Here is a 24,632-nt window from a genome sequence, read left to right as displayed (position 1 = left end):
CTATATATAAATTCTTCGAGAGCTGCATCAGTTTGAGATGCTTCCTGTGTCATTCCCTGTGTGCATGCTTGTGTGTATCTGTGTGAGTATTCGTGCAAGTGCGTGTGTGTGTGTGTGATGTGAGGGCATCCATCACTTACACTTTATCAGCAAGAAGCAGCTGTGAGTCTCTTGACTCCAGAACTTCACGAGACAGGGTGAAGCACAGAACAGAAGTTGTCCTGGGAACAGAAAGTTACGGTAAAATGCTCTTCCCATACACTCTATTTGATCTCTATTTGCTTCCATACTTTACAACAGTCGACTGAATGTTTGTTTCAGAGAAATACTACATTGTTAAACGGTGTGTCAACTAGACAGAATATTTATTTGAACCTTGGCCTCCTGAAGAGACATTTCTCTGTTTTGTGGAAGACAGACTGTATTTGCTGTTTACCACACAGAACTCTGCATGGTGGATTTATTTGCAATATCGGCAAATGTATCAGTATTGAGTAGTCATCATTAAATTACATAAACACCCAAACTACCTTAGCAGACATTTTACTTGGCCTTGGGGTCCGCTCGGGATTTGAGTACTGGACGATTATTTGATTATTACATCAATATCTGTTGAGGGTAAGATATCGATTTTAAATAGGATATTACACAACTATAAAATATTCAGTCAATAGTTCAAAATCACATATTCATGATTTAGAAAAAGCATATAATTATGCCAGTGATCATTTTGCAAAAGTAGGTGTAACTGTATATCAAGAATAGATCTGGAATGCTTATTTATTTGTATGGAGTAGTAGTATAGTTGCAGTAGTAGTAGTATATTCCCTTTAGTTGCAAGCTCTCAAGACAAGTTTATTTTGCATACTATACTTGAAAAGGGTTGTTGTAATTGGAATTCACAGTGCTTCCATATCTGTGTTAAATGTAAACACCTTCAAAAATATATATAATATGTAATAATATACAATATATAATATAGAACATCTTCACTGTTGAATCACATTGTATCTAATGTGAATAAAAAACACACATGCACTTCCCTCATCTTCTCATGTTAAGTCGAGTTTATTTATATTATCCTGATATAGATTCATATCTAGACAGTTTGGGAGACTTTTTCATCTCTTCTTCTCTTCTCTCTTTGCAGAGTTGCTCGTGACGATGAAGGGGCGTTCGCTCCTCAGTTTGCTCCTTGTGTTCGGCGTCGGAAGTCAGAGGTCGTGGGCTTGCCCCCCTCTCTGCTCCTGCCACCGGGATGAGGTGGACTGCAGCAGGAGGTCTTTCACTAGCGCCTCGCTCCCGACGCACTTCCCCCCGGGCACCGTTCAGCTCCACCTCCAGGGCAACCTGCTGACCGCCCTCCCAAACGGCCTCCTGGACCACCTCACCTCCCTCCGCAACGTCTCTCTCCACGGCAACCCGTGGGCGTGCGACTGCGGGGTGCTCTACCTGCGAGCCTGGCTCGTCCGTCAGCCCGCCGGCCGCCTCGCCAACCACAGCATCAGCTGCGCTTCCCCCCCCAGTCTGAGAGGGAGGCTGCTGGTGTACTTAACCGAGGAGGAGGTTCTCGATTTCTGCCACTACTGGTATTGTGACCTGGCCTTGGCCTCACAGCTGTGTTTGTTTGTGTTTGTTGTGGTGCAGGCGTTGCTGCTGGTGGTACTCATCATGTTTTTAAGACGGTTCGGGAGGCTTTCCAGCGCAGGGAAGAGAGCCACAGAGAAGCGCTTCCCTGTTGGGCAGGGCATGATGGGCAGTGAGGTTGATCCCTTGGTGGACAACGACAATTGAGTTTAAAGAAGACTGTCATGACCGCCGTAGGCTCGTAATTGGTTAAGATGAACGCAAGCAACGTAATCTATTTTAAACTGAAATGAGCTTCATCTCTTTAGTTTTGGCTGTCCTGCATTTTCCACAAGAGGTTGCTTTTCAAGACCTGAAAGATAAAATGACCAGGAAACTACACTGTCAACTTAATGTTATTCTGTCAAGGTATTTATCTCATTGCATGTGGGACCTTTTTTTTAATATATTGCATTAGGTGCATTAAACTATAATTCTTAACATACAGCATGTTTTGAATTTTGCTTTGAGCTAATTATTATGTGCTTTGCTTGTTTGATGAAATGCTTTGCTATAAAATATTTTGGATTGCTCAGATGTTTGATGTTTTGATTATATTTGTAGTATTTTAGAGTTGCCAAATATTCTGTCCGTTCATTGTATTGCAGTTCTGATGAGGAATCTCAAGTGAATTCTCATTTTGTGTCATTATCTCTTCTAGATGAATTTGGCTCCCTTACTTTGGTACACTTTTCTCAAGAAAAGAACACTTTTTGTCTCACTCAATTATTGAGATGTGTTTTATTATTATTATTATTATTATTATTATTATTATTATTATTGTTATTATTATATTATTATTATTATTATTATTATATTATTATTATTATTATTATTATTATTATTGTTATCGTTATTATTATTATTATTATTATTATTATTATTATTATTATTGTTGTTATTGTTGTTATTATTATTATTATTATTATTAATAGTGCTGTAGAGGAAGCTCTTATTAATGATAGCAGAGCAAATTCTCACTGCGTCATTATCTCTCCCTGACACATTTCCTTGGCATAATTTCCTTTGAACAGTGTTTTTGTAATTAAAATCCTAATTAACACCTTTCCAACACTTTGCCTTAAGATTTTGCAGTGTTTATCAAAGTAAGTTAACAAAAATTCTATTTTTTTATTCTACACATAATTGCATTTTAATCTAATTGAACAATTATATATTATCCATATTATACCATTTTCACGTATATCCTGTGGCACGGTGGCGCAGTGCATTGCACTGCTGCCTTACAGCAAGAAGGTCCTGGGTCCGATTCCCACCTGGGGCGCTGTTGGCACCGTGCTCCGGCGGGTTATCTCCCAAACAGGAGCCTTTCTGTGTGGAGTTTGCATGTTCTCCCCGTGCTCACATGGGGTTTCCTCCACCTCACGTCAGTAAGGACCCCCCTCAAAAAAACATGCACAACATCATCGTCTGAACAGCGATGGACAATTATCACCTGGTCCCCGGGCGCGTCCACGTATGCTGCCCACTGCTCCTGGCTGGGGCCCCGGAGGAAGGACAAGCCAGGATGGGTTAAATGCAGAGGATCCATTTCGCCGGCCACCATCCAAAGCATGTGTGTTGCGTGACGAATAAAGACTCTTTCTTTCTATATTCCATTTTTTTCAATTTTTTTTTTAATACATTAAATTGAATGTTTTTTAAACTGAAACCTCGAAAAATCGATGAACTGGTCAGTAAACTAATTCAAAGTAGAGTTGTTTTACTATTGTTGTTTGGCGCTTTATTGCGGCAAAAACAGCACCAATATCTTCGTCACACATGTCATGAAACCCTTTTGTTCCGAATTATGAATCAATAAACAAATCAAGATTTATAAGCACGTATTGTTAGGAAATAGGAACAAATGATGGTGTTTACAGCAGAAGGTGGATGGAGGGATGCGAGTAGGGTTTTGCAGCGGAACCTTCCACTGAGACTGCTTTGTTCCTACACGGACCCTTTCACGGGACGGACAGAGTAGCGTTTGTTTACACGTGAGATTCGTGCTGGATGGAGCTTTATATGCTGCAGTGAAAGGAAACGACCAATACTGTTTTGTATTTAATAAAGGTATGTATTTTAGCGATATAGTTATTACACTGTCATCAAAGACGTTACAATTACTTGATTGTAAAATGATCTAGATATGTTCAAGTCAACTCGCGAAGCTGCATTGAGAAAGTATTGCTTTATTTGAGCGTTAACGTGACATCCAGTCGTGGCTAGGCATAATTAACAACGCAGTGTGACTAAGTACACTTCCATTTTCTGACATCTGATTGAAAATCACAGTCTCGTTCGTTGAAGTCCTACTCTGTCAACGATGGGGAGACTAAGAAAGAGACACAACTGGAAGGGGAGGCAGCAAAGTGACACTCAACAACCAGCAAACGAGGGGAAGACCGACGTAGTGGTGGAACTGGAAGGTAAAAGTTACCAAAATGCACAAGCAAACGCTATTAGAACTATTCCCTCTTTACGAACAGTGTCGTTTTTCCCTTTGAATTTATGTACAAAGGCTGGTCTTGCATTTGTATGCCCTTGTTTACCCGTAACAGATGGAGCCAAGCTTAAGGGTGTGGATGCCTGCAATGCCCTTGTCCTTCCATCCAAGAAAGATAAGAAGAGCATTACAGAGAAGCCTATCTCCAAGAAAAAGCCTCTCACTAAAAAGCAGAAGAGACAGCTGGAGAAGGTCCTCAAGCTTAAGGAAAAGAAAGCTCAGGTAGTTTGCTGTCTGACATATTCAAGGAAATTGCTTGGGATGGCTTCAAAATTAAAAAAAAAAAAAAAATAGTATATAAAACTATACTGTTCCATGGCAATTCTACATTATTAGAAAGGACTGTTGGCACAATCTCCAAACTGTTAACTTGTCAGTGAATATGTAAATATATAGAGGATATGGTTGACAATAACAGCGTAAGCTGTCTGAAAGTTGGTCCTTTCTTCTTTCCTGGTTTCAACATCAGAGATCAGACATATTGGCCAAGCTGGCTGAGGTGCAACTTCCAGAGTCTGAACTTAAAATGCTGTACACCACTTCCAAATTGGGAACAGGAGAGAAGCTTTACCAGACTAAGCGGTATGTGCACACATTACACAAGTTCAGCTAAATTAAGATTCTTACAGAAGCACAAGGATTTTTTTCGCAATCTCAAGGAGTGGGAGGACTTGGGAGTAGTTTTAATTGTATTAGTTATGATACAGGACAAATGATGAAGTGGAAGATGGAGGCCCGGGGCCAAGGATCAGCAGCCTTAGTGGTGCTCACAGGAAAAGGAAATGGAAAGAAGAGGAAGAAGAACAACAAAACGAAGAGAGCAGCGATGTGGACACTTCTTCTAATGAAGACAGTGTGGATGATGGAGGAGATGAGGCCACAGACACACTTGCTTCTACAGAGCTCACCTCTCTCAATCAGGAGACAGAAGTCAAACAGGATCTTAAGGAAGAGCAGGAAGCCCAAAAAGAGGAGGGGAAGGTTCTAGAGCCAAACAATGTCCCTGTCAAAAGGCCATCACAGCCTGCTGTCTTCATTCCAGTTGATAGACTTCCAGAAATACAGGTATGCTATGTCTGTGTGCTAAATATTGGAAGATCTTATAATCTCATCTTTTTTGTATTTGACTGCTCTAACAAACGAATGACCCCCCCAAAACATGAATTAGTGCAATCTCATTTAATCAAATGAGTGGGACCGTAGGAGTTTACACGGTGTCTCCTTTCCTGTGTTGTAGTTCTATGTTCCACCTTCTAAGGAGTTGGCCATCATTGTGTTCGCTCACGTTACAGGAATCCCGCCTGAAGCTTCCAGTGCTTGCAGAAGAGCAGGTAATCATGGAGGCTGTGAGAGAAAACGCCTGTGTTGTCCTGTGTGGAGAGACCGGAAGTGGAAAGACCACCCAGGTGCCTCAGTTTCTCTATGAGGCAGGATATGCCAGGTAGAGGCAACAGACTTTTTTTTATTTTTTTTCCCTAATCACCACTTCGTCAAATGACCTGTGAAGAATTGTATCTATCTCAGCTTTCCCCTTCATATTTGTTTTCTATCTCCCACCTCTAGTGGAAGTGGGATTATAGGCATCACAGAACCAAGGAGAGTGGCAGCTGTCAGTATGTCCCACAGAGTGGCCAAAGAGATGAACCTGCCGACGCAGTAGGGAAAATGACTTTACTTTGTACTTTTTTTTTTTTCTTACAAATATTAAAAGTTTACTCAAAGTTGTGGCCTGATTAATCTGGGTCTTCTCTGTCTAGGGTGGTGTCATACCAGATTCGTTATGAGGGAAATGTGACCAGTGACACAAAGATCAAGTTCATGACAGACGGAGTCCTATTAAAGGAGATTCAAAAGGTACCGAAGTGTGCACATGGTTATAATATTTAATATTATATTATTATTATCTCTATGGAAATAAAGCTTGTTGTAAACAAAGTAACTTTGAGTACATGTGCTCAACATTATGGATTTATTTTCCTCAGTTGGTTACATTAATGCGGTCACCGTTTCGTCTCCTGTCCCATAGGATTTCCTGCTCCAAAAGTACAGTGTGATAATCATTGATGAAGCACATGAAAGGAGTGTATACACAGACATCCTGATCGGTTTGCTGTCTCGCATAGTTCCACTTAGAAACAGGGTAAGCTACAACGTGTAGTCATCCGTTTTGGATGACCCTCTGTCATTTTCTTTTGCCTCGTACTGTGATATATCTAGCTTGTATTTTGCGTTTGGATTTTATACAGAAAGCTATGCCCATGAAGCTGCTCATCATGTCTGCCACTCTGCGGGTGGAAGACTTCACAGAGAACCGGAAGCTGTTTCCCTTGCCTCCGCTCGTTATCAAGGTAGACGCGCGCCAGTTCCCTGTTACTATCCACTTCAACAAACGCACGCCCATAGAGGACTATACTGGAGAGGTCTTCCAAAAAATCTGCAAGATCCACCGCATGCTTCCACCAGGTACGGGAAAAACATAAACACACACGTTCTTACATTTGCAACACATTCAGTCAATTTCCGTCAGTAATAATTTTAGATGGCTCCTTAAATCAATTGAAAACAAGCTGCGCAAAAAGTCAGTGTGGATAAGTGTATATTTTATTTGCTCGTCCAAAAGGTGGTATTCTAGTGTTTCTGACTGGCCAGGCAGAGGTCCACACTGTATGTAGAAGACTGAGGAAAGCGTTTCCCTTCAGGAAGGGTAATGCAGGCGCAGGTACGAACACATAAGCCTAGACAAAAAACAACACACAACAAATGTTCTCCCGCATTCATCTTCTTGCTCAGAGACCGCTGAACAGATTTGTTTTGCTTCTACCACAGGTGAAGGGTTGGAGGGCGAAACCTCAGGGGACACGAGAAAGCTTAAGAAGACAAAGCAGAAAAAAACAGTGGTACAGTCCCAAAAACCTGCAGTCATTTTGGAGGAGATTCTCCATTTTTGTGTTATTTAATTACATGTATGTATTGACATGTATTTACAGACGGCCACAGTGTGAACAAATCTTTGTGTGTGTGTGTGTTCATTAACTTCCTATCCCCAGTCTTTGCCTCGTATTGATCTGGACAACTACTCTGCGCTGCCGCTGGACGAGGGGGACGAGGACAGAGAGGCCGGGATAGGAGAGGAGGAGGATGTGGACTCCGACTTGGAGCTGGGAGAAGATCCTGGAGACACTGGTGAAACAAACCACTGACACTATGGATTGGTGTGTTGCTGTTTTATTTTTATTTTTTTAGAAAAGTATCTACATTAATTGTGCTCTTTGTGCTGTGTGTTTCAGTTGAGGAGAAGGCAGACCCGTCCATTCCCCTCTATGTCCTCCCTCTTTACTCGCTGTTGGCCCCAGAGCAGCAGGCTAAAGTAAGCTTTATTCACCTGATATTTATTAATATCAATAACTATTGAGGACAAGTGATGATGGACTGAATTAACCCGTAAGAGAGAATTCAGCAAATGTTTGACTTGTTCCTATATGTCATACAATAGTTTCCCTTCCTGATTATAATATGATCTACTATATCAACCTATATTTACACAATTTCCAGATTGATAATATATTCAAATGCTGCCATGGTGTGTGTTTTATTTATTTTTGCAGGTGTTCAGACCTCCTCCCCCAGGCACTCGTGTCTGTGTGGTAGCCACCAATGTGGCAGAGACGTCTCTGACCATCCCCGGGATCAAGTACGTTGTGGACTGTGGCCGGGTCAAAAAACGGTACTACGACCGAGTCACAGGGGTGTCCTCCTTCAAGGTGTCATGGACCTCACAGGCCTCGGCCAATCAGAGGGCAGGCAGAGCCGGGCGAACCGAGCCAGGACACTGCTACAGGTGAGAATTGAAAAACCGTCGTGCTCAAACGATTCTCTTCTGGATGTTTCCTAATGGGATGTCTAACCACTGAGAAAGGATAAACAAGAGTAACTTTTTTTTTTTAATGTTTCTGTAGGTTATACTCGTCTGCAGTGTTTGGGGATTTCAGTCAGTTCTCTGAGGCTGAGATCACTCGCAGGCCTGTGGAGGACTTGGTTCTACAGATGAAGGATCTAAATATTGACAAGGTCAGTGAAGACTAAACCAACCCAGACTAGTAGTATTACTACTGCTGCTACTACTACTAAAAATTTTGCTTCTGTGTAGAAATATACAAGTATTTGTATCTCTCTAGGTGGTGAATTTTCCCTTCCCAACATCTCCTTCCGCTGAGGCTCTTATTGCATCCGAGGAGTTGTTGGTGTCACTTGGAGCTCTGGAGGAGCCGCCTCGCACTGGGAGGTAGCAATCCCGCTCTATCCCCTCACCCCTCTTCTCTCAGTCTTCCAATTCAATTGCACTATTTTATATCACAAATGTTTTACGAAACCATGAAGGTTAAGCAATACTTCAAGCAGATGCCTGACCAAGTCTCCAAACTTTATTTATTTAGTTATTTATTTTTTAATAAAAAATTTTTTCCCAAGGGTTAAAGATATGGAGAGAGCAAAGCTGAGCTGCCCCATCACTCCCCTTGGGAGGGCGATGGCTTCGTTCCCTGTGGCTCCTCGCTACGCTAAGATGCTAGCGCTGGGGAAGCAGCAGGACTGCCTGCCTTACGTCATCGCCGTGGTGGCAGCCATGACAGTCCGAGAGCTCTTTGAAGACCTTGATCGGTGGGCAGACATACATATTGTGAAAATGTTTTTCTGAATATATTTAGATTTATATTCTTTTGATTGTTGACAGGTTTTTTTCCATGCCTCAGACCTGCAGGTAGTGAGGAGGAGAATTCTGAACTTGCCCAGCGAAAAGCTCGTCTGACCCTAATGAGGAGGCTGTGGGCTGGTCAGGGGCCCTCGCTGCAGCTGGGGGACCTCATGGTTATGCTGGGTAAATTATTTATTCATATTATTATTATTATTATAAGTGAATACTGTTGTACCTTTCTTTTTTCTTGAAATTGAGCGTGTCTTTGTGCATGTATATCAAGAGGTGTGCACTTGTGTTATTGAAGTTGATATGATATATGATATATGTTGAATATGACTGTAGGTGCTGTTGGGGCATGTGAATTTGGAGGTTGTACACCAAAGTTTTGTGAGAAGAATGGCCTGAGGTATAAAGCCATGGTGGAGATCCGACGACTAAGAGGACAACTTACCAACGCTGGTACACACACACACACACACACACACACACACACACACACACACACACACACACACACACACACACACACACACACACACACACACAGCACATGACTACAAAATTTTTCATATTCTCTTCCTAGTGAATGCAGTGTGTCCTGAGGTGGCAGTGTTTGTGGACCCAAAGATGGCTCCCCCCACAGAGAGCCAGGTGGTTTGTTTGCGACAGATTGTGCTCGCTGGATTGGGAGACCATCTTGCAAGGCGCATACGAGAAGAGGAAATAATTGACCCAAAATGGAAAAATGGCTATAAGGCAAGTAAAAAATCTAGTTAGAAGACCTGCTGTTATTCTCAATTTTTAAGGGAGGGTAGTTGGTCCACTCCTCTTCTGCAGCTTCTGTAGAACTATGATAAATATTGTCGGGTGGATTAAATGCCGTGCCCCATGGTTACGTGGCATTTGTCTTAACCCAGTAAGCCGCCAGAATGACCCTTATGTTTTATTGTTTTTTTGTCCCTTTTTAGACAGCTCTTTTGGATGACCCAGTATTCATTCACCCAAGCTCTGCATTGTTCAAGAAACTTCCTGAATTCATTGTCTACCAGGAAGTCATGGAGACCACCAAGATGTACATGAGAGGTAAACCTGTGATTAAGTTACAATCATACTCTAGTAGGAGCTCTCCTACTTCTGCCTAATTGCTCTATGAGGGGTGTCCCTCTCTCCACCACTCTCTACAATAAAAAACAGCCCACAAAAGGTATGAAAAAAAATAAATTGCTTTATAAACATTTATGGATTTGTAAAATATCTGAAAGCACTTTTTCTTTTACTCAGTTTTACTGCACTTCATTGTTCTCTTGAGCATTTGCGGAAAATTCTGTCCCGCTTTCTGCCTTTTTCAGTTGTATCAGCAGTGGAAACGCAGTGGGTTCCCCAGCTTCTGCCCCAGTACTGCCACTTTAGCTCTCCTTTGGAGACACCAGCGCCATGGTTTTGTTGTTCAACAGGCACAATCAAATGCCACTGTACAAGCACATTCTGTAAGTGACTCTTCTCTGCGGCTCAGTTCACAGAAGTCCCATTCACTGTTATGCATATTAGTCTGCTAATGTGTAATTACTGCTAATATGTCTCCTGTAGTCCGTGTGGGTTGGCAGCTGCCTGAGGTTGAGAGGAATTACCCAGAAGGACTGGACCGCTACAAGCTCTTTGCCAGATTTCTGCTTGAGGGACAGGTGCTGCAGCAAAAACCTGATACCCCATTTCCAATATCAGTCCTTCCATAATCTATATCTCAGTGTATCATTATCTTTGTGTTTTGCAGGTGTGTCCAAAACTTAAGAAACACAGTCGCCACCTCCTCTCAAACCCTTCAATCATGCTGAAGACATGGGCAAAGTAGGTTATTTGTCTGTCATTATGCCCCACAAAGTGTTGAGGCCTTAACATCACTCACAAAATACACTTCTTCAGGATAAATTATGTTCTGACTGTTACTGCGTTTCCATTCTAGACTGCAGCCCAGGACTGAGGCCTTACTGGCAGCATTGGTGTCAGAGAAAGCTGACTGCAGGGATGCGCTTTTGTCAGCCTGGAAGAACAAAGAAAAATGTAAGGGACTCATTTTGATGTTGCTATGGATTGACTTTGACTATTTCACCAATTTTATTCAACGAGGCCGATCACTTAATCCTTTCTTTTGTCCTTTCTCTAATCTTTTAAGTCCTCCTATCTGCCTATTGCCTGTGGCTCCCTGAATCCATGCACGATGAGGTGGCCAAAAGCTGGCCTCCTATATAAGGGAATGCATCTTATATCTACAGAAGAGGTCTGAGAATGGCTCCTTACAGAGACTTGAGTCTGCATTGGTTTTTCAAAATGTCACATTTTATTAACTATGAACTGTACAAAACATGTTTTTATCTCTCTGTAACGACTTCAAATGTTGTGTGGATCAGTGCTATAATCCTTTATTTTTTTTTATCAACTTTGGTCTTTGTAAGACTCAATGACAATATGGATTTGAGTAAGACTGGCATTTTCTCTTTTGTGTCAAATGTCATGATATTAAAAAAGAAAACATAATAAAATGCAGGGTCTTCCATGGCAAGCTACATTTTGTTTTTTTGATTAAACATTCCTATTGTCCTTGTTCAAAATAGATAAATAACTAAAAATGAGATATTACTATGTCCATAGCTTTTGGGCCACAGCCACACACACACACATAAACCGCTTTTAGAATTTCAAAAGGCCCGTAGCACCTCACGCCACACCTTTCGGCTCGCCACTTTCGTGATTTAGCCAGCCACCGTGTCACCCAGTGCTCCCACCGCACGCCACTCTTCTTCACAGCTCATCTCTGCCTTATACCTTTGCATTGCTTTATAATTTCAGAGCGCCTACTTTGGCCCAGAGTGTGATATGGAGCGGTTGTACCTTATTAAACTGTAACCGTTTCAAGATATGAATGCATTTGTTTATTTGTTCATGTTTATTGATTATTTATTTTCAATTTTTGCACGGTGTCACCTTTTAATATGTAACTTTAGGTTTTTTTTGTTCAACTTCAAATTACAAAGGCAACATGTTGTTCTTTTAACTCTTGTATTTAATAAATTCACTGGTCCCGAAGAGCCCACCATAAAGGTAAGAGCAGCTGCTTTGCACTGTAGACGCTGAGCAATTGTCATACATGTAGGCGCAGAGGGGCCAGTCACTGTAGAAGGCACAGAGGGGTCAGTCACTGCGGGAGGCACAGAGGGGCAAGTTACTGCCTTAGGCACGGAGGGCCCAGTTACTGTAGAAGGCACGGAGGGTCCAGTCCCTGAAGATCCCATCACCACTTGACATTTTTGCAGGTAAAGTAAAAAGTTGTCTCTCCTTACAATACATTTTAAACAGAAGCAACTGTGGTAATGTCCCCTGGTGACACATCCTTTGTTGCATTTATATATAGTATAACCTGTAAAACAATAGGAAATGTTTAATTAGATAAACATTGATCACTTTTTTTAAAAGGCCTCATTCAATATACAACAGATAATCTAGAAAGACAAGTAATGTATGTCAATAATTTACAATTGATGTCCACCATGTGCCGCAAATAGAAATTATTTCCATTGATGCAATATGCCAAAGTAATGAGGCCATACCAAATACATTTTCTATACTTTTTCAGTCAGTTGGTTATTTGAGAACCAAAACATGAGACGTTTTAGATTACGTTGTAGGTTTTGCATGCAACATATTAGCACAATTACCTGCATGTTTAACTACGTTGTTTTTGTGGCACTGTAAATGAGGAACCAGGGGGTAGTAGTCTCCCTGCTTGCAGCAAAGAGGACACTAGTACGCATTTTGTGATTTGCGTATTAGTTCTGGCTCCGAATTCTTAGTCAATACAGAGAAATGGGGCTGAGGAAGGGGGGAAAAGATTTGTAACAACGCTGGTAGAAAATGCTTTTGCTTTCAAATGGAGCCAACTCACTCAGACAGAGAGACACACAGCTAACGTTCAACAGCCGCGATAAGTAAATTTTCTTTTTAAAGTGTTTTCTCACTTCACTTATTTGCGCAACAACATCATGCGTCCAACTTTTAACTACCCGCCGCTTCTGCTGCGCCATGACGGTCGGATGCCGTCTTCTCGGGCTCGGGATTATGACGTCACTTCCCGTCGTCGCTCGGTACTGGCGGAAGCGTGTCGAGCGGCAGCGGAAGACAACACTGGAGGTTCGCGGTCGTGTTTCCTGGAGCAGGGAAGCAAGTGTGGACGTTCACCTCGAATCGTCTGGAAGCGGCGGCGGTGTCCCGTCAGCCGGCAACATGGTGAGGACCGCTCGGTGTGCTCGTCATGGCAACACGCCCCCCCGCCAACGCATCGCCCTGGGGTTGGGGTTTGCGTTAGCATGCGGTGCTAGGTTTAAGCTGAGTAAGCTTCGGTGAAAGAAAGAATGCCTCGTCACGATTAAAACAATTCATCTAACGTGTACGACAGGAAGATAAATATAACGTGTACTACAGCCAAATCGATCTAATGTGTAGTACAGGAAAATAAATCCAATGTGTACTGCAGGCTCGTGTAGCTGTTTAACTATGGCCGTGGGAGTTCTGCCCGTGCTCATTGTCTCTTTTCACAGTTTTCCTTCAATGTGTTCGACCACCCGATGCCCAGGGCTTTCCAGAACCGCTTCTCCACACAGTACCGCTGCTACTCTGTCTCTATGCTGGCCGGTCCCAACGACCGGTCTGACGTGGAGAAAGGAGGAAAAAGTAAGCTCCTTTGGAGTAGTTTGCAACTCATATTTGTCGTGTATTCAGAAATAGTGAAAATGATAGAACATATAGGTTGTTTACTGCATGCCAGGCTTGACGTAAATGACTCTGTTCTTAATTTTTGCAGTAATAATGCCGCCCTCTGCCCTCGACCAACTCAGTAAGTCCATCTTAAGTTCACATGAGATACAGTACATAAGGTGAAAATTAGATGTCTGTTTACATGTTTGCCTGTGGTGCCTATTTTGCAGGCAGACTGAACATCACCTACCCAATGTTGTTCAAGCTAACAAACAAAAACTCAGACAGAATGACACACTGTGGTGTTCTGGAGTTTGTAGCAGATGAGGGAATCTGCTACCTACCACATTGGGTAAGAAACGCACCACCAGGATTTGGGATTTTTTTAAATGATGTCAGTCGTAACTAGTTCAATAAGCCAGATCTACAACTAATATATTAGATCCACACTAATGCTCATATATTTCTTCATAATTCACTTTCTTTAATGTTCCCTCTCAGAAATGGCTTATATCAATCTTTTAGAACTGCTGATGTTTTTGTTTTTCCTGCAGATGATGCAGAATCTCCTGTTGGAGGAGGGTGGTCTGGTCCAAGTTGAAAGTGTTAACCTCATGGTTGCCACCTACTCAAAGTTCCAGCCACAGAGCCCAGATTTCCTGGACATCACAAACCCCAAAGCAGTGTATTAATTATCTTCCAGAATCGTCATTTTAACCTTAAAATACCTGTAACATTTTCTTGACCATTGGGGCTTTTGTGCTGACTGCAAAAACATGTTTTGATTTGTCTATGCCTTAGGTTGGAAAATGCCCTCAGAAACTTTGCCTGCTTGACAACAGGAGATGTCATTGCCATCAACTACAATGAAAAGGCAATATTTTAATTGTTTTATTTTATTCCAAATGATTATTTCTAATTGCTGTCAGCGTTTTTAAGAGGCTTAGGTCTGTTTAGTGAAACGTCTTATCTATTTCAGATCTATGAACTGAGAGTAATGGAGACAAAGCCGGACAAAGCGGTATCCATCATCGAATGTGATATGAATGTGAGATAATTTATCTGCTGCCTCTAGTAAACATGACACTCCAGCCAACACTACCATATTTTGTCATGTATTTTAGCCCCTGTGCCTCTGGTTCAGTAATAACTGTTGCTGCTGCCTAGGTGGATTTTGATGCTCCTTTGGGCTACAAAGAGCCAGAAAGAAGGCCTCAGCACCACGAGGAGCCTGTGGTAAGAAACTATCATGTTTATCCTTATTTGTTTATTATAAAAGTAGCCAACCTGGTTAGAAGGCGTTTGCCACCTTTGACAGTGTTCTCTTCTCACAGGAAGAGGAAGGAGACCCTAGCAGCTATGCTGACATGGACATGGGGTTCAGAGTGAGTGTAGAGGCAAACAAATGTTTTTATGAACATCACTCCCACAGAATGGACCGTCTTAACTTTTCTATCGTATTTAGGCATTCACTGGATCTGGCAATCGCTTGGATGGCAAGAAGAAAGGCATCGGGCCCAGCCCTGCTCCTATCGATCCAAGTGATATCAAAAGGTCAGAATGCTAGGTTTGACTGACAGGTTTAGATTTTAAGTTTTTAGGATAACATTTAAATTCCCCAAGAGGGATTTTAGGAAAGCGGTGTCTTGTGTCTGAAATAGAGACTGCTTTTGTAAATCGGAAGTGAGAGAGTGAGCAGAGAAGCGGTGGTTCGGTTTATCTCCTCGGGTGTGGTTCTTCACTTTGGCGACAATAATGAAAAGAAATATCTATTATCTCTTAACAGAGGCATTCCCAACTATGAGTACAAAGTTGGAAGGATCACCTTCATTAGGAACTCAAGACCCCAGCCACGGAGAACTACAGAGGATGTAAGTGCCAAAGTGGTTTATGATTTTTGTGAGTTGCCTGCAGCATAGATTGACTATTTCTTTAAAAACAAGTCCTACCACTTTGTTGATGCTCTAAAATCAGCGTTAAGGGACATGCTATTGAAATTACTGGTATAATATTCATACTTTTTTCAAACTTTTTTTTTTTATCAGGAAGATGCCATGAACAGATTCATTGCATTCTCCGGTGAAGGACAGTCACTGCGCAAGAAGGGCAGAAAGCCATGAAGATTTATTTTCAAATGGGAAAACTTTGTTCTCCCTACTCCAATTCTGCACTCACCTAGAATAAAACTGGTCATTGAATGAGATGGGATTCTCCTTTCTTCGGGAATGGTAGTTTCCCCACACATGCTGGGTTATATTCATATAGTAATCTGGATATGACAAATTTGATGAACGTCCAAAGGTAAACACAATAACATGAGTGCTTAGAGCATATCTTTTGTAAATACGGGTTTGCTTCCAGGTTAAATGCATGACTTTGCAATGCCACCAGTGTGAAAGTGTAGGAAAGGTGAATTAAATAACTTTTGCCCCACTTGTGTATCTAATTTGGTGTTTTTAATTTTATTTCTAAGACATTCATTTCAAATTTCTGAAAACCCTGGATATTTGATATTGTTTGAGTATATCACAAAATGGAAGCGCTTGCTCAGAACATTTGTAAAATTTTGCTATGGCTTCTGACAAATTGAGACCCAATCCTAGGGTAAAATGATGGGATTTTTAGATTTTTATTTTCTCGGTTTATTTATGACTAAATAAAGTGACGTGTTTTGAAACTAAACGTGCTGTGTGAGTTCTCTTAATGCTGAACACATTGGAAATGTTGACGTGGAAAATGTAATTCACAAAGCCTCCGTATCGGCATTATAAACTGCTGTCAAAAAGGGAAATAATAATATGGGAAAACGCGTTCGTATTTATTTAATACAAAGGTAGTTTATTTAATATGTTTATGACATTTCATACTCTTGATCTCAAAAAGTCTACATACCAGGTCACGTTCGTGAAATTAGTTTAGTAAAATAATAATGAGCTTCCGTAGATCTGTCACGTGACTGGCCTAGACGTGACGTGATTGGCTGCCCACCCTCACCAACTACAAAACACACCACAAGCGCCGCGATGGAGGGAGCTGCCGCCGAGCCGGAGTGGAGGGTAACGCGTTTGAACCGAGCCGCGTCGTGATGTGTGATTCAATTGCTTCACCAGCGCCCACTCTTACCCTCCGCATTGGCACCGCGAGAGGCCGAGATGTGACTTAGAATCCCCGAACGGACATGTGACATTGGGCTAACGCTGCTAGCTTGCTCACCTAACCTCGGAGGACAGGCTGGCAGGACGCGGTATGCAGGTGTTGTTCTGCCGTTTGGACACCTGCGATGAAACAGGCAGTGGCCTCCCCATTCACTTTATATATATATATATATATATATATATATATATATATATATATATATATATATATATATATATATATATATATACCAGAATTTAATAAATAACGTTTAATAAAATATTATTTTTTTTAAGTTTTATTGACGTACTGTTTTTCTGTTGCGACAAATCAATACATAAAGAGGATTAATAAGGTGGCATAATTTTCATTACCTGCTCGTTTTTTTTTGCTCTGACCACTTTCAAACCTGGACATGTTACAGGCTGGTGTGTGTGTGTGTGTGTGTGTGTGTGTGTGTGTGTGTGTGTGCGCGTGCGCGTGTGTGCCGTCACATCCATTGGTAGAGGGCTGCTTTCTGTTATAGGCAACATCAAGGAGGATCATTTTATGTCTTTCTTGTGTTTACCCTCAGCCTCCTCGGACCTGCGATGATTACTTTAGTGAGTTCAGACATTGCAAAAGCCTGATGAACCGTTTCCACCACTATTACACCTACGGCACATCCCCGGCATGCCAGCAGTGGAAGGAAGACTACAGTAATTGCATTGAATGGGAAAAACACGGACACACAGAAGCCAAGGTACAGTCGTCTGACTTTAAAGCATCAAACTCTGGAATCAATTGATTCTTTTTTTTTTTTTTTTAAGATATTCCCTTTCTGCTTTTGAAGGAGGCGATACAGAGCAGTGAACGGAACAGGATGGCAGACCAGAGAAAATTTTCTCCAGTTTGGGAACTGAGACAACATCCTCCTAGAGATTGGCATATGCCCCTAAACCATGACAAGCCACAGGATTCCTAAACATTTGCTGTCGATGTGTTTGCTGTTATTGTGGCCAAGCCAAAGTTAAAGTACAGACTCTTGTGATCACTCACTTTGATACCTGTGTATGAGTTGAAATCTTTTGTCAAAATGCATGGGGGAGACATTTTGTATATTAATTTTTGTATTGTTTTGAACGTGGCTTTACCATTGGTATATTCCAAAGCATAAATAGCTACACTGTTGATGACAATATATTGATGTTGCAGTAAGGGGAAGATTTGTTATTCAGAGCATTAAATACAATTTATTTTTAAAGAGTATTCAAATTTTTAAGGAATTTGATTCTCTTCTGAGATTGGATTTCATGTTCAAATAGATCCCCTATGTGAAATTACACCCCCCACCCTAAAATGAAATTATTCTTTAATATACGTTCCTCTAATGGGTTGAATAATGTTTAAGTACACATCTCTTAACAGTTATTGGATTTGAATAGGTTGCTAGATTAAAGCATTGTCCCCCAAATAAGTTTTATGAGCTGTAATTGAAGCTGGCAGCTGGTGTGCTTTCATGGTTTGAATAACTATCTTCCTGTCTGTGAACAAATATAAAGAAAAACCATACTTTATTTATATTGAGTTAAAAGTATTTTACTATACCATGTAAAATGTATTACCCCGCTGCATGAAGATGGGAAGAGCCTTGATTCACTGGATGCAGTGCTCATAAGTGTATAATTACCTTTAATTAAAAAAAAAAAAAAGGCAACCATTATGTTTGAGAAGTTGACAGATAAACAAACATCACTTCCCTCAGACTGGTGAAATCCACGATTACCATCTGATAATCGACCATCGAGGGTCACAACGTTTTAACAAGGACACTAATTGACATGGACAAGAACTGGGTGCACAATTTAGACCTTCATTACTGAGTATGGACTTTGGTAATGTCATTGTATTTTCCCTCAGGAGCTTCGTATTTGGGCTTGGGTGGTGTGTAGCTTGGTCCCTCTTGACTAAAGGGAAACAGATGGGGATCAGGCTTTATAGCTGCCTGATAAAGTTCCTCAGATTCCATCTTCAGTTCTTCCAGTGCTTCCCTTTGGGCTTTCAGAGCAAGGTTAATAGCTTTCATTTCAGCCACGTGCTCCTTCTGCAAGAAACACACTGATAAGCAAATGTTTCCCAGGCTGGCCAAATAAGTTGATATGGATCAAGTTCAAATTATTTTCCAGGCTGGCCAAAAAAGTTGATATGGATCAAGTTTAAATTTGTTTATTGGCCATGGTAGGTAATACATTTTTAAAAAATGTGATAGCTATTACAACTTATAAACTAAAGTGAAATATGACGTACGGAAAAGCATGAATGCAATCGTGTGGAAATAAATGTGCAAACATTACCTTAATTGCCTTACCAGATCTAAAGAAAATATCACATGTATCTTTTCATATTATGTTACACTTCAGGCTGTTCATTTCTGAAACTTATTTTTAAATTCATCATTTACAATTGTTGACCCATTTTTTGCAATTTGTAACAAATAAATTCTGATTACCTGCTTGTAACGAGACCACTCCTTTAAAAGCAACGCTCGACGTTCACTTTCTTCAAAGGTCAGCCTTGATGTATAGCGTTCTCTTTATGATAAATGGGATGTAAAGGTACAAAAAGTTAGAATTGACTCGCAGCTATTGATGTATTAACTTGGTAGGATTCATTGTTCGCATGGTGGCGGGAAGTCCTGCACCTCATCTCATCCAGGCATTTGGATGGAGTTATGAAGTCTTCAATTGGGATGAGCTCAGGTGCAACTTTCTCCAGCTTCTTAACCTTTTTCCTCAGCCTCTCTCTCGCTACCTGCTCTCTCCTGGGGTCTACTTTCTTCTTTTTCTTGGGCTCAGCTCTGACAACACATAAAGAATGGCATTAATGAAAGAAATCATTTTGTAATATTTGGTGTTCTGGCAATGGCAGCCTACATTCATCATCATCGTCAGTCATACAATTTAAACTCCATCAACATACTGTAGTGGGGCAGATGTCTTCAGTGTCAACGCTGTTGTGAACCACGGACTGTTCCTGCCATGACAGTGTTCTCCCAACACATTGCTGCAAAAAAAGTCAAGGAACAAATGAATAAAGAAATGTCCTAGAACTTATGGATCTGCCTACAAAGTTCCATCTTAGCGATGGCTAACTATTCTGGTTCCTGTTGAGGAGGACAAGCTTCAGGTTGTTGTATTGACAAGACACTTACACGAGGTGTTGATGTTGACAAGTTGTTATTGGACACAATGCACCACTGACATGAGGAAAAACGCACTAACATTAAACGCTAACAACACTACACATTCCGATTCCATACAACATCCTACACTTGCGTCTGGCTGGGTTTGGGAACAGGAGCTCGTGCATCCGAACAGATTATCCGACCAGTGAAAGAACGTAAACGACGTAATGGAAGCTATTCTGCAGCACATCACCGGACCACGAGAGCAGCAACACCCGCACCCAATTTACTCACCTCGATAAACCACTCTGTCGGGATAACACCCTACCCATCCAACGTGAAAGCGGAACAGACATTTTTTTTTTTTGTTTTACTTGCTGGTTCAAAGCAAATACATATGACAAAAAAAAGAGGAACCCTAATACTGATTTACAAGCTGTATCATTGCTCGTCCTCTCGGCTGCTCCTCCGGGTGCCGCGACGGATGGCGCAGAAATATGACGTCGCACGACACGGTTCAACGTATTTCGCACGGTTGCTTTCGTGTATTTCGCTTTCTCAAATAATAACCGCGCGAAGTAACGCGCGGTAGCTTCAAATCCAACGCGTATTACGTTACCACGGGCGTAAGGTATAAGCCCAGTATTTTATTATTATTTTCCTTTGTACTTTTGCTTTTTGTCTTTACTCGAAGGGGCTTTGTATTGACGAATCATACTCCCCGAACGCGAGAGAAGCACGGTATATGGGGGAAAGGTGAGGGTGCTCATCCCAACACCCCGGCACTTCTGAACTCCTTCTCATTTACCCTTTGGATTTTCCGCAGGCGCTATGGCTCTCCTCAGAGGTAAAATGAGTGGCTTATTAAGTCAGATCTAACGGGGTTTCTTCGCCGCTTTTAACAATGTAAGAGCCGTGTCATTTCCCCCAAGTCTATTTACGAGGTGGCAATAGACTGTGGGCTTTATAATGAGCTGTTCATTATTGTTCTTTTCTTTTTCCTTTTTTTCCTCTTACTGTTCGATATTACACAGTCCCTTCACTTTTTAGTAGAGTTAATGCTCCCCTCTAAGTTTAATTCTTTGACAAGCCTCATCTCCGTAACTGTAATTACTGTAATTTAGAGCAGCTCTTATGTAACTATAGTGTACTCCTATTCCATCAGTGTTCATATCTACAGGTTGTTTAGCTCCCGACAGACATCATATGCTGTCTTCATACTTCATAACAGCCACCCAGGGCATGTATTCCACATAACTTTGACTGCTGCACTTTTTATAAATATCTTCTTAAATGCCATTTGTCCAAGCATCATTTTGCACATTGACCTCAAATGATGTAATCCGTCACACCCTTTGTCGACCCCCTTAGTCAAATAGTGAGTTGATGAGTATTGCCTTGAGAGAGTGGGATTGAGCCTTTGAGTGTTCTTCAAATGTATCACCGGTGGCTAATATATTGTTTGCTCCTTTCCAGGTGTATTCATCGTATCTGCCAAGCGCACTCCGTTTGGCACCTATGGAGGGGTGCTGAAGGACCACAGTGCCACGGATCTGGCTGAGCATGCTGCCAAGGCTGCCATGGCCGCTGGGGGCGTGGCTCCGGAACTCGTAAACAGCATCATCATGGGGAATGTCATGCAGGTGCTGTAAAGCCACCAAATCGGTTTTAAATTTGGTGATGACAACGGTTAAACAGATCAGAGCCACAAGGGCCATGACAATACACGGCAGCAAGTCTGTCAGTCGTTTTATGTGTTAAGTATTGACAGTATTTCTCTTCTTTCAGAGCTCCGCCGATGCGCCTTACATCGCACGTCATGTGGGTCTGCGGTCTGGTGTCCCCATCCCAGTGCCTGCTCTCACTGTGAATCGACTGTGTGGCTCTGGCTTTCAGTCCATCATCAATGGTGCCCAAGTAAGCCCCTCCCATTTTTAAAGAGGATCCATGTGTCACTTTATCATTGGGTCACTCTAACTGGAATTCGCTTCTAGCTGTGAGGATACACATTACCCATGTGACTGACCTCATTACATTGTTTACTCTCCCTATCAAGCGGTCAAGCAGTTTAAATGGGTGAATGTGTGTGCTGTTAATACCGTTTAGTAGAATTTCCATATTGACAAAAATTACATAATGGTAGCATGGTCAAATAAATGTCTTGTAATTGTTACTTGAAATTAGACTTAATTGAAAGTTGAAACAATATAAAATGTCATAGCACACTGACGTTGCTACCGGCAATATATGACATACAATTGTTTGGAATTGTAGATCTAACTAAAGAAAAAAATAACTTCCATTTAAAGCCTAATGACCTATCATATGAATAACTGAGTTCCTTATGAAATTAAAATGTGTGTGTCTGTTTTCATAGGAGATCTGCTTAAAAGAGTCAGAGGTGGTTTTGTGTGGAGGCTCTGAGAGCATGAGCCAGGCTCCATATGCTGTCCGTAACATAAGGTTTGGTACCAGATTTGGGGTTGATCTCAAGGTCAGTGATTTTCCCTTGTTAACTATCGTTGTCTTTTTTTCAAATAAATCATAGCGTTGTGTGGATACATATAATAGTTTTGCAGTGAAATGCAGCCTCTGCCCCCCGTTTCCCATTGAAGTTGGAGGACACCCTGTGGGCAGGGTTGACCGACCTGCACGTAAAGATCCCCATGGGCATCACAGCGGAAAACCTGGCGGAGAAATACCAGATCACCCGAGAGGACTGTGACACGTATGCACACCAGACCCAGCAAAAGTGGAAAGCAGGTCAGAGGAAGTGCACTTCTTCTAGATACGTCATGATGAATTTGTTGTCGCGCTATGCACTTTTACAAACAGATGCATCACTCCAGAGATTTCATTTTTTTCATGGTTTTAAAATATAAACTGAAATCCTCTTTCGACTGCAGCACATGAGGCAGGTCACTTCACAGCAGAAATTGCTCCCATTGATGTGAAAGCTAAAAAAGGCAAGGTGCCCATGACTCAGGATGAACACCCACGCCCGCAGACCACGCTGGAGCAGATGGCCAAGCTTCCGACAGTCTTCAAGAAAGGAGGAACAGTTACCGCGGCCAATGCATCAGTGAGTCCAGTCCAAAGACCAAATCATTAATGCTTGATTACATTAATACCCAGTTTGTTATGTTATTTTTATAGATTCACCAACTAGGTTTCGTCAGTCATTAGGTATGAAATAACTGTTAGTACGATAATATTAATAAATATAGCTGCTGGCAGCAATACATGGGGTCCAGGTTAGTCTTGTTAGATAGAAAAATACATTGAATACGAATACATCTGAATGCTACTACACATATGGTGATCCTGACCTCATTGCGCTGTGAAGTGTGTGTGAAAACACTCCTACGTGCTTGTCCTCTCTCCTTGGACAGTTAATAAAAATGCTTGTATTTTGGGAGTTTGTGTCTTGAATTCCCTTTGTTAAAAGTCCCATAGCAGTATAATGTCTATAATTGGCTATGAACCAGGGCTTGTATTTTTCATTAATCTGGAAAAGTCATGGGGACCAAAGAGATAAAATATTAATCGAACAGATCCACAGACATCTACCAGGTAAGAAAGTACATAAATATACACAAACTCCCAGTTTGTAATGTCTAACCACTACAGAGCGACGGCGTTTACACTGTACACTGGACACGATGCGAATGTACATTCTGAATCACAACCTGTACATTTATAGTAAAGAGTATGATGATGTCACAAAGCGTCTTACTGTAAATCTTATCCCGTTCATTTTGTTAGTGAACAGTGGCATGTCAGTCAAGCAGACCACCTAGTTTTTTACTAATATCTGCTCCGTGTGTGGATCGATTTGGATGAAACCCAAACCCTGAGTTGTTTGTGACATAACAGTTTAAACCACACCTCAACCGCGTTCGTAGCTCATGTCATTGTTGTGTTCCAGATACTTTTAGCCCTGTTGTGAGTATTTTGGTGTTCAACGAATTAAACTGTCTGTGATTTGGGTCAAATTTTGTTGGTTTTTCACAAATCTCTGCTCCATATTTGAGTCAATTAAATTAATCAAAATTTATTTTCTTTTGTTTTTACTTATTTTTTTGTCCGGAGGATCAGGAATTGATATCACTTAATGGACTTTGTGCTCTTCAAATTTACTACATATTACACATATGAGCACAATGTTCACCAAGTAAATCTGCCGCTGCCCTTATTTCAACTTCAGTAGCCAAACTTCCAACGTATTTAATTTGTGAGAATTGTAAATAATTTTCAACATATAAGAATTCACATCTTAAATAACAACTGTATACGTTGCGTTTTCTTTCATGTGTTAAACCACCATAAGTCTTATTTTTACTGCGATTTTCTTCATTTTCACTCATCGCAAATGACAATGCCTTAAAGATGCTGTTACCTTTTCATACAGCTCATTACTATAGCTTTATGTATTCTAAAATGATCATTTGACTCTCTGGCATGAATGGACAAATGGAATCTTTGGCCAGAAATGACACTAAATGAGGGACTCCTTATATTGTCACACGTCTTTGATTTGACTTATCGGGTTTGTCTTTGAATTCTGTGTGGTGGAATGGTTGTCTTTCACGTATGTCTTTAGTACTGAATGGATAGTATTCACTTACTCGGTCTTGTCGTTGTCTGTCAATAGTATCTCTCTGTAGTTCAGTGATTTCAAATTTCAGTTGAACTTGAATTAATTATGAGTATTACAGAGATGACGACGGACCGATTCATTGTTGTTGTAGTAAGCTACAGAA

The 24,632-nt window shown here is 41.3% G+C and overlaps 5 protein-coding genes and 1 long non-coding RNA gene across 7 annotated transcripts in view; 4 read left to right on the top strand and 2 right to left on the bottom strand.

The window, feature by feature from the left end:
- The first annotated feature begins 148 nt into the window (after positions 1-148).
- On the top strand, positions 149-3,179 carry gp1bb (glycoprotein Ib platelet subunit beta). 2 transcript variants are annotated; one of them, XR_013844251.1, is made up of 3 exons: positions 149-240; positions 1,151-1,995; positions 2,288-3,179. XR_013844251.1 is itself a non-coding variant. In XM_080004000.1 (2 exons), the coding sequence occupies exon 2, from the start codon at positions 1,165-1,167 to the stop codon at positions 1,792-1,794; it is 630 nt and encodes a 209-aa protein (XP_079860126.1). In that variant the 5' UTR covers positions 149-240; positions 1,151-1,164; the 3' UTR covers positions 1,795-3,179. The 2 variants fall into 2 exon arrangements, 1 of the variants encoding a protein (XP_079860126.1); XM_080004000.1 differs by having other exon boundaries at positions 1,151-3,179.
- A 760-nt stretch (positions 3,180-3,939) lies between these two features.
- dhx37 (DEAH (Asp-Glu-Ala-His) box polypeptide 37) lies at positions 3,940-11,364 on the top strand. The gene is made up of 26 exons (XM_080003540.1): positions 3,940-4,055; positions 4,188-4,354; positions 4,602-4,714; positions 4,840-5,197; positions 5,425-5,573; positions 5,696-5,788; positions 5,890-5,986; positions 6,159-6,272; positions 6,379-6,595; positions 6,753-6,851; positions 6,959-7,029; positions 7,180-7,315; positions 7,420-7,499; positions 7,738-7,970; positions 8,089-8,200; positions 8,308-8,414; positions 8,600-8,788; positions 8,881-9,005; positions 9,168-9,284; positions 9,409-9,585; positions 9,798-9,908; positions 10,175-10,312; positions 10,413-10,507; positions 10,597-10,670; positions 10,786-10,883; positions 10,996-11,364. The coding sequence occupies exons 1-26, from the start codon at positions 3,953-3,955 to the stop codon at positions 11,070-11,072; spliced, it is 3,450 nt and encodes a 1,149-aa protein (XP_079859666.1). The 5' UTR covers positions 3,940-3,952; the 3' UTR covers positions 11,073-11,364.
- LOC307232509 lies at positions 11,159-12,934 on the bottom strand. The gene is made up of 3 exons (XR_013844239.1): positions 12,836-12,934; positions 12,536-12,689; positions 11,159-12,237 (listed from the first exon to the last, which is right to left on the bottom strand). It is a non-coding gene; the product is annotated as an uncharacterized lncRNA (long non-coding RNA).
- On the top strand, positions 12,921-16,247 carry ufd1l (ubiquitin recognition factor in ER associated degradation 1). Its single transcript, XM_080004155.1, has 12 exons — positions 12,921-13,103; positions 13,415-13,547; positions 13,678-13,710; positions 13,802-13,923; positions 14,126-14,256; positions 14,373-14,445; positions 14,551-14,619; positions 14,739-14,807; positions 14,906-14,956; positions 15,037-15,125; positions 15,358-15,442; positions 15,617-16,247. Exons 1-12 carry the CDS (start codon positions 12,936-12,938, stop codon positions 15,689-15,691), a joined length of 1,098 nt encoding a protein of 365 aa, XP_079860281.1. The 5' UTR covers positions 12,921-12,935; the 3' UTR covers positions 15,692-16,247.
- Positions 16,248-18,357: 2,110 nt separating this feature from the next.
- On the bottom strand, positions 18,358-20,374 carry mrpl40 (mitochondrial ribosomal protein L40). The gene is made up of 5 exons (XM_080003247.1): positions 20,164-20,374; positions 19,665-19,748; positions 19,387-19,542; positions 19,195-19,276; positions 18,358-18,789 (listed from the first exon to the last, which is right to left on the bottom strand). The coding sequence occupies exons 1-5, from the start codon at positions 20,223-20,225 to the stop codon at positions 18,562-18,564; spliced, it is 612 nt and encodes a 203-aa protein (XP_079859373.1). The 5' UTR covers positions 20,226-20,374; the 3' UTR covers positions 18,358-18,561.
- Positions 20,375-20,599: 225 nt separating this feature from the next.
- The window catches only part of acaa2 (acetyl-CoA acyltransferase 2), a 6,592-nt gene continuing 2,559 nt past the window's right edge, over positions 20,600-24,632 (top strand). The window contains exons 1-6 of the mRNA XM_080004092.1: positions 20,600-20,716; positions 21,346-21,512; positions 21,658-21,786; positions 22,247-22,363; positions 22,485-22,632; positions 22,776-22,951. Of these exons, the coding sequence (XP_079860218.1) occupies positions 20,701-20,716; positions 21,346-21,512; positions 21,658-21,786; positions 22,247-22,363; positions 22,485-22,632; positions 22,776-22,951 (753 nt within the window). The 5' untranslated portion in view covers positions 20,600-20,700. The remainder of the gene's footprint in view (positions 20,717-21,345; positions 21,513-21,657; positions 21,787-22,246; positions 22,364-22,484; positions 22,633-22,775; positions 22,952-24,632) is intronic.

This window comes from Zeus faber (genome assembly GCF_960531495.2).
Source record: "Zeus faber genome assembly, chromosome: 7".
Classification (NCBI taxonomy): domain Eukaryota; kingdom Metazoa; phylum Chordata; class Actinopteri; order Zeiformes; family Zeidae; genus Zeus; species Zeus faber.
The sequence above is the reverse complement of the archived record's forward strand: the minus strand, read 5'-3'. Positions and strand labels throughout refer to the sequence as shown.

Excerpts from the sequence above, each read along its gene's own strand:
- gp1bb (XM_080004000.1), top strand. The coding sequence starts at position 1,165 with ATGAAGGGGCGTTCGCTCCTCAGTTTGCTCCTTGTGTTCGGCGTCGGA.
- dhx37 (XM_080003540.1), top strand. The coding sequence starts at position 3,953 with ATGGGGAGACTAAGAAAGAGACACAACTGGAAGGGGAGGCAGCAAAGT. Across the intron at positions 8,415-8,599 it reads GAGCCGCCTCGCACTGGGAG|GGTTAAAGATATGGAGAGAG; the intron begins GTAGCAATCCCG and ends TTTTTTCCCAAG. Across the intron at positions 10,884-10,995 it reads CTGGAAGAACAAAGAAAAAT|TCCTCCTATCTGCCTATTGC; the intron begins GTAAGGGACTCA and ends TAATCTTTTAAG.
- ufd1l (XM_080004155.1), top strand. The coding sequence starts at position 12,936 with ATGACGTCACTTCCCGTCGTCGCTCGGTACTGGCGGAAGCGTGTCGAG. Across the intron at positions 14,808-14,905 it reads AGCACCACGAGGAGCCTGTG|GAAGAGGAAGGAGACCCTAG; the intron begins GTAAGAAACTAT and ends CTCTTCTCACAG. Across the intron at positions 14,957-15,036 it reads ACATGGACATGGGGTTCAGA|GCATTCACTGGATCTGGCAA; the intron begins GTGAGTGTAGAG and ends TATCGTATTTAG.
- mrpl40 (XM_080003247.1), bottom strand. The coding sequence starts at position 20,225 with ATGTCTGTTCCGCTTTCACGTTGGATGGGTAGGGTGTTATCCCGACAG. Across the intron at positions 19,277-19,386 it reads AAATGCCTGGATGAGATGAG|AGAACGCTATACATCAAGGC; the intron begins GTGCAGGACTTC and ends TTTATCATAAAG. Across the intron at positions 18,790-19,194 it reads AGTGGTCTCGTTACAAGCAG|AAGGAGCACGTGGCTGAAAT; the intron begins GTAATCAGAATT and ends TGTTTCTTGCAG.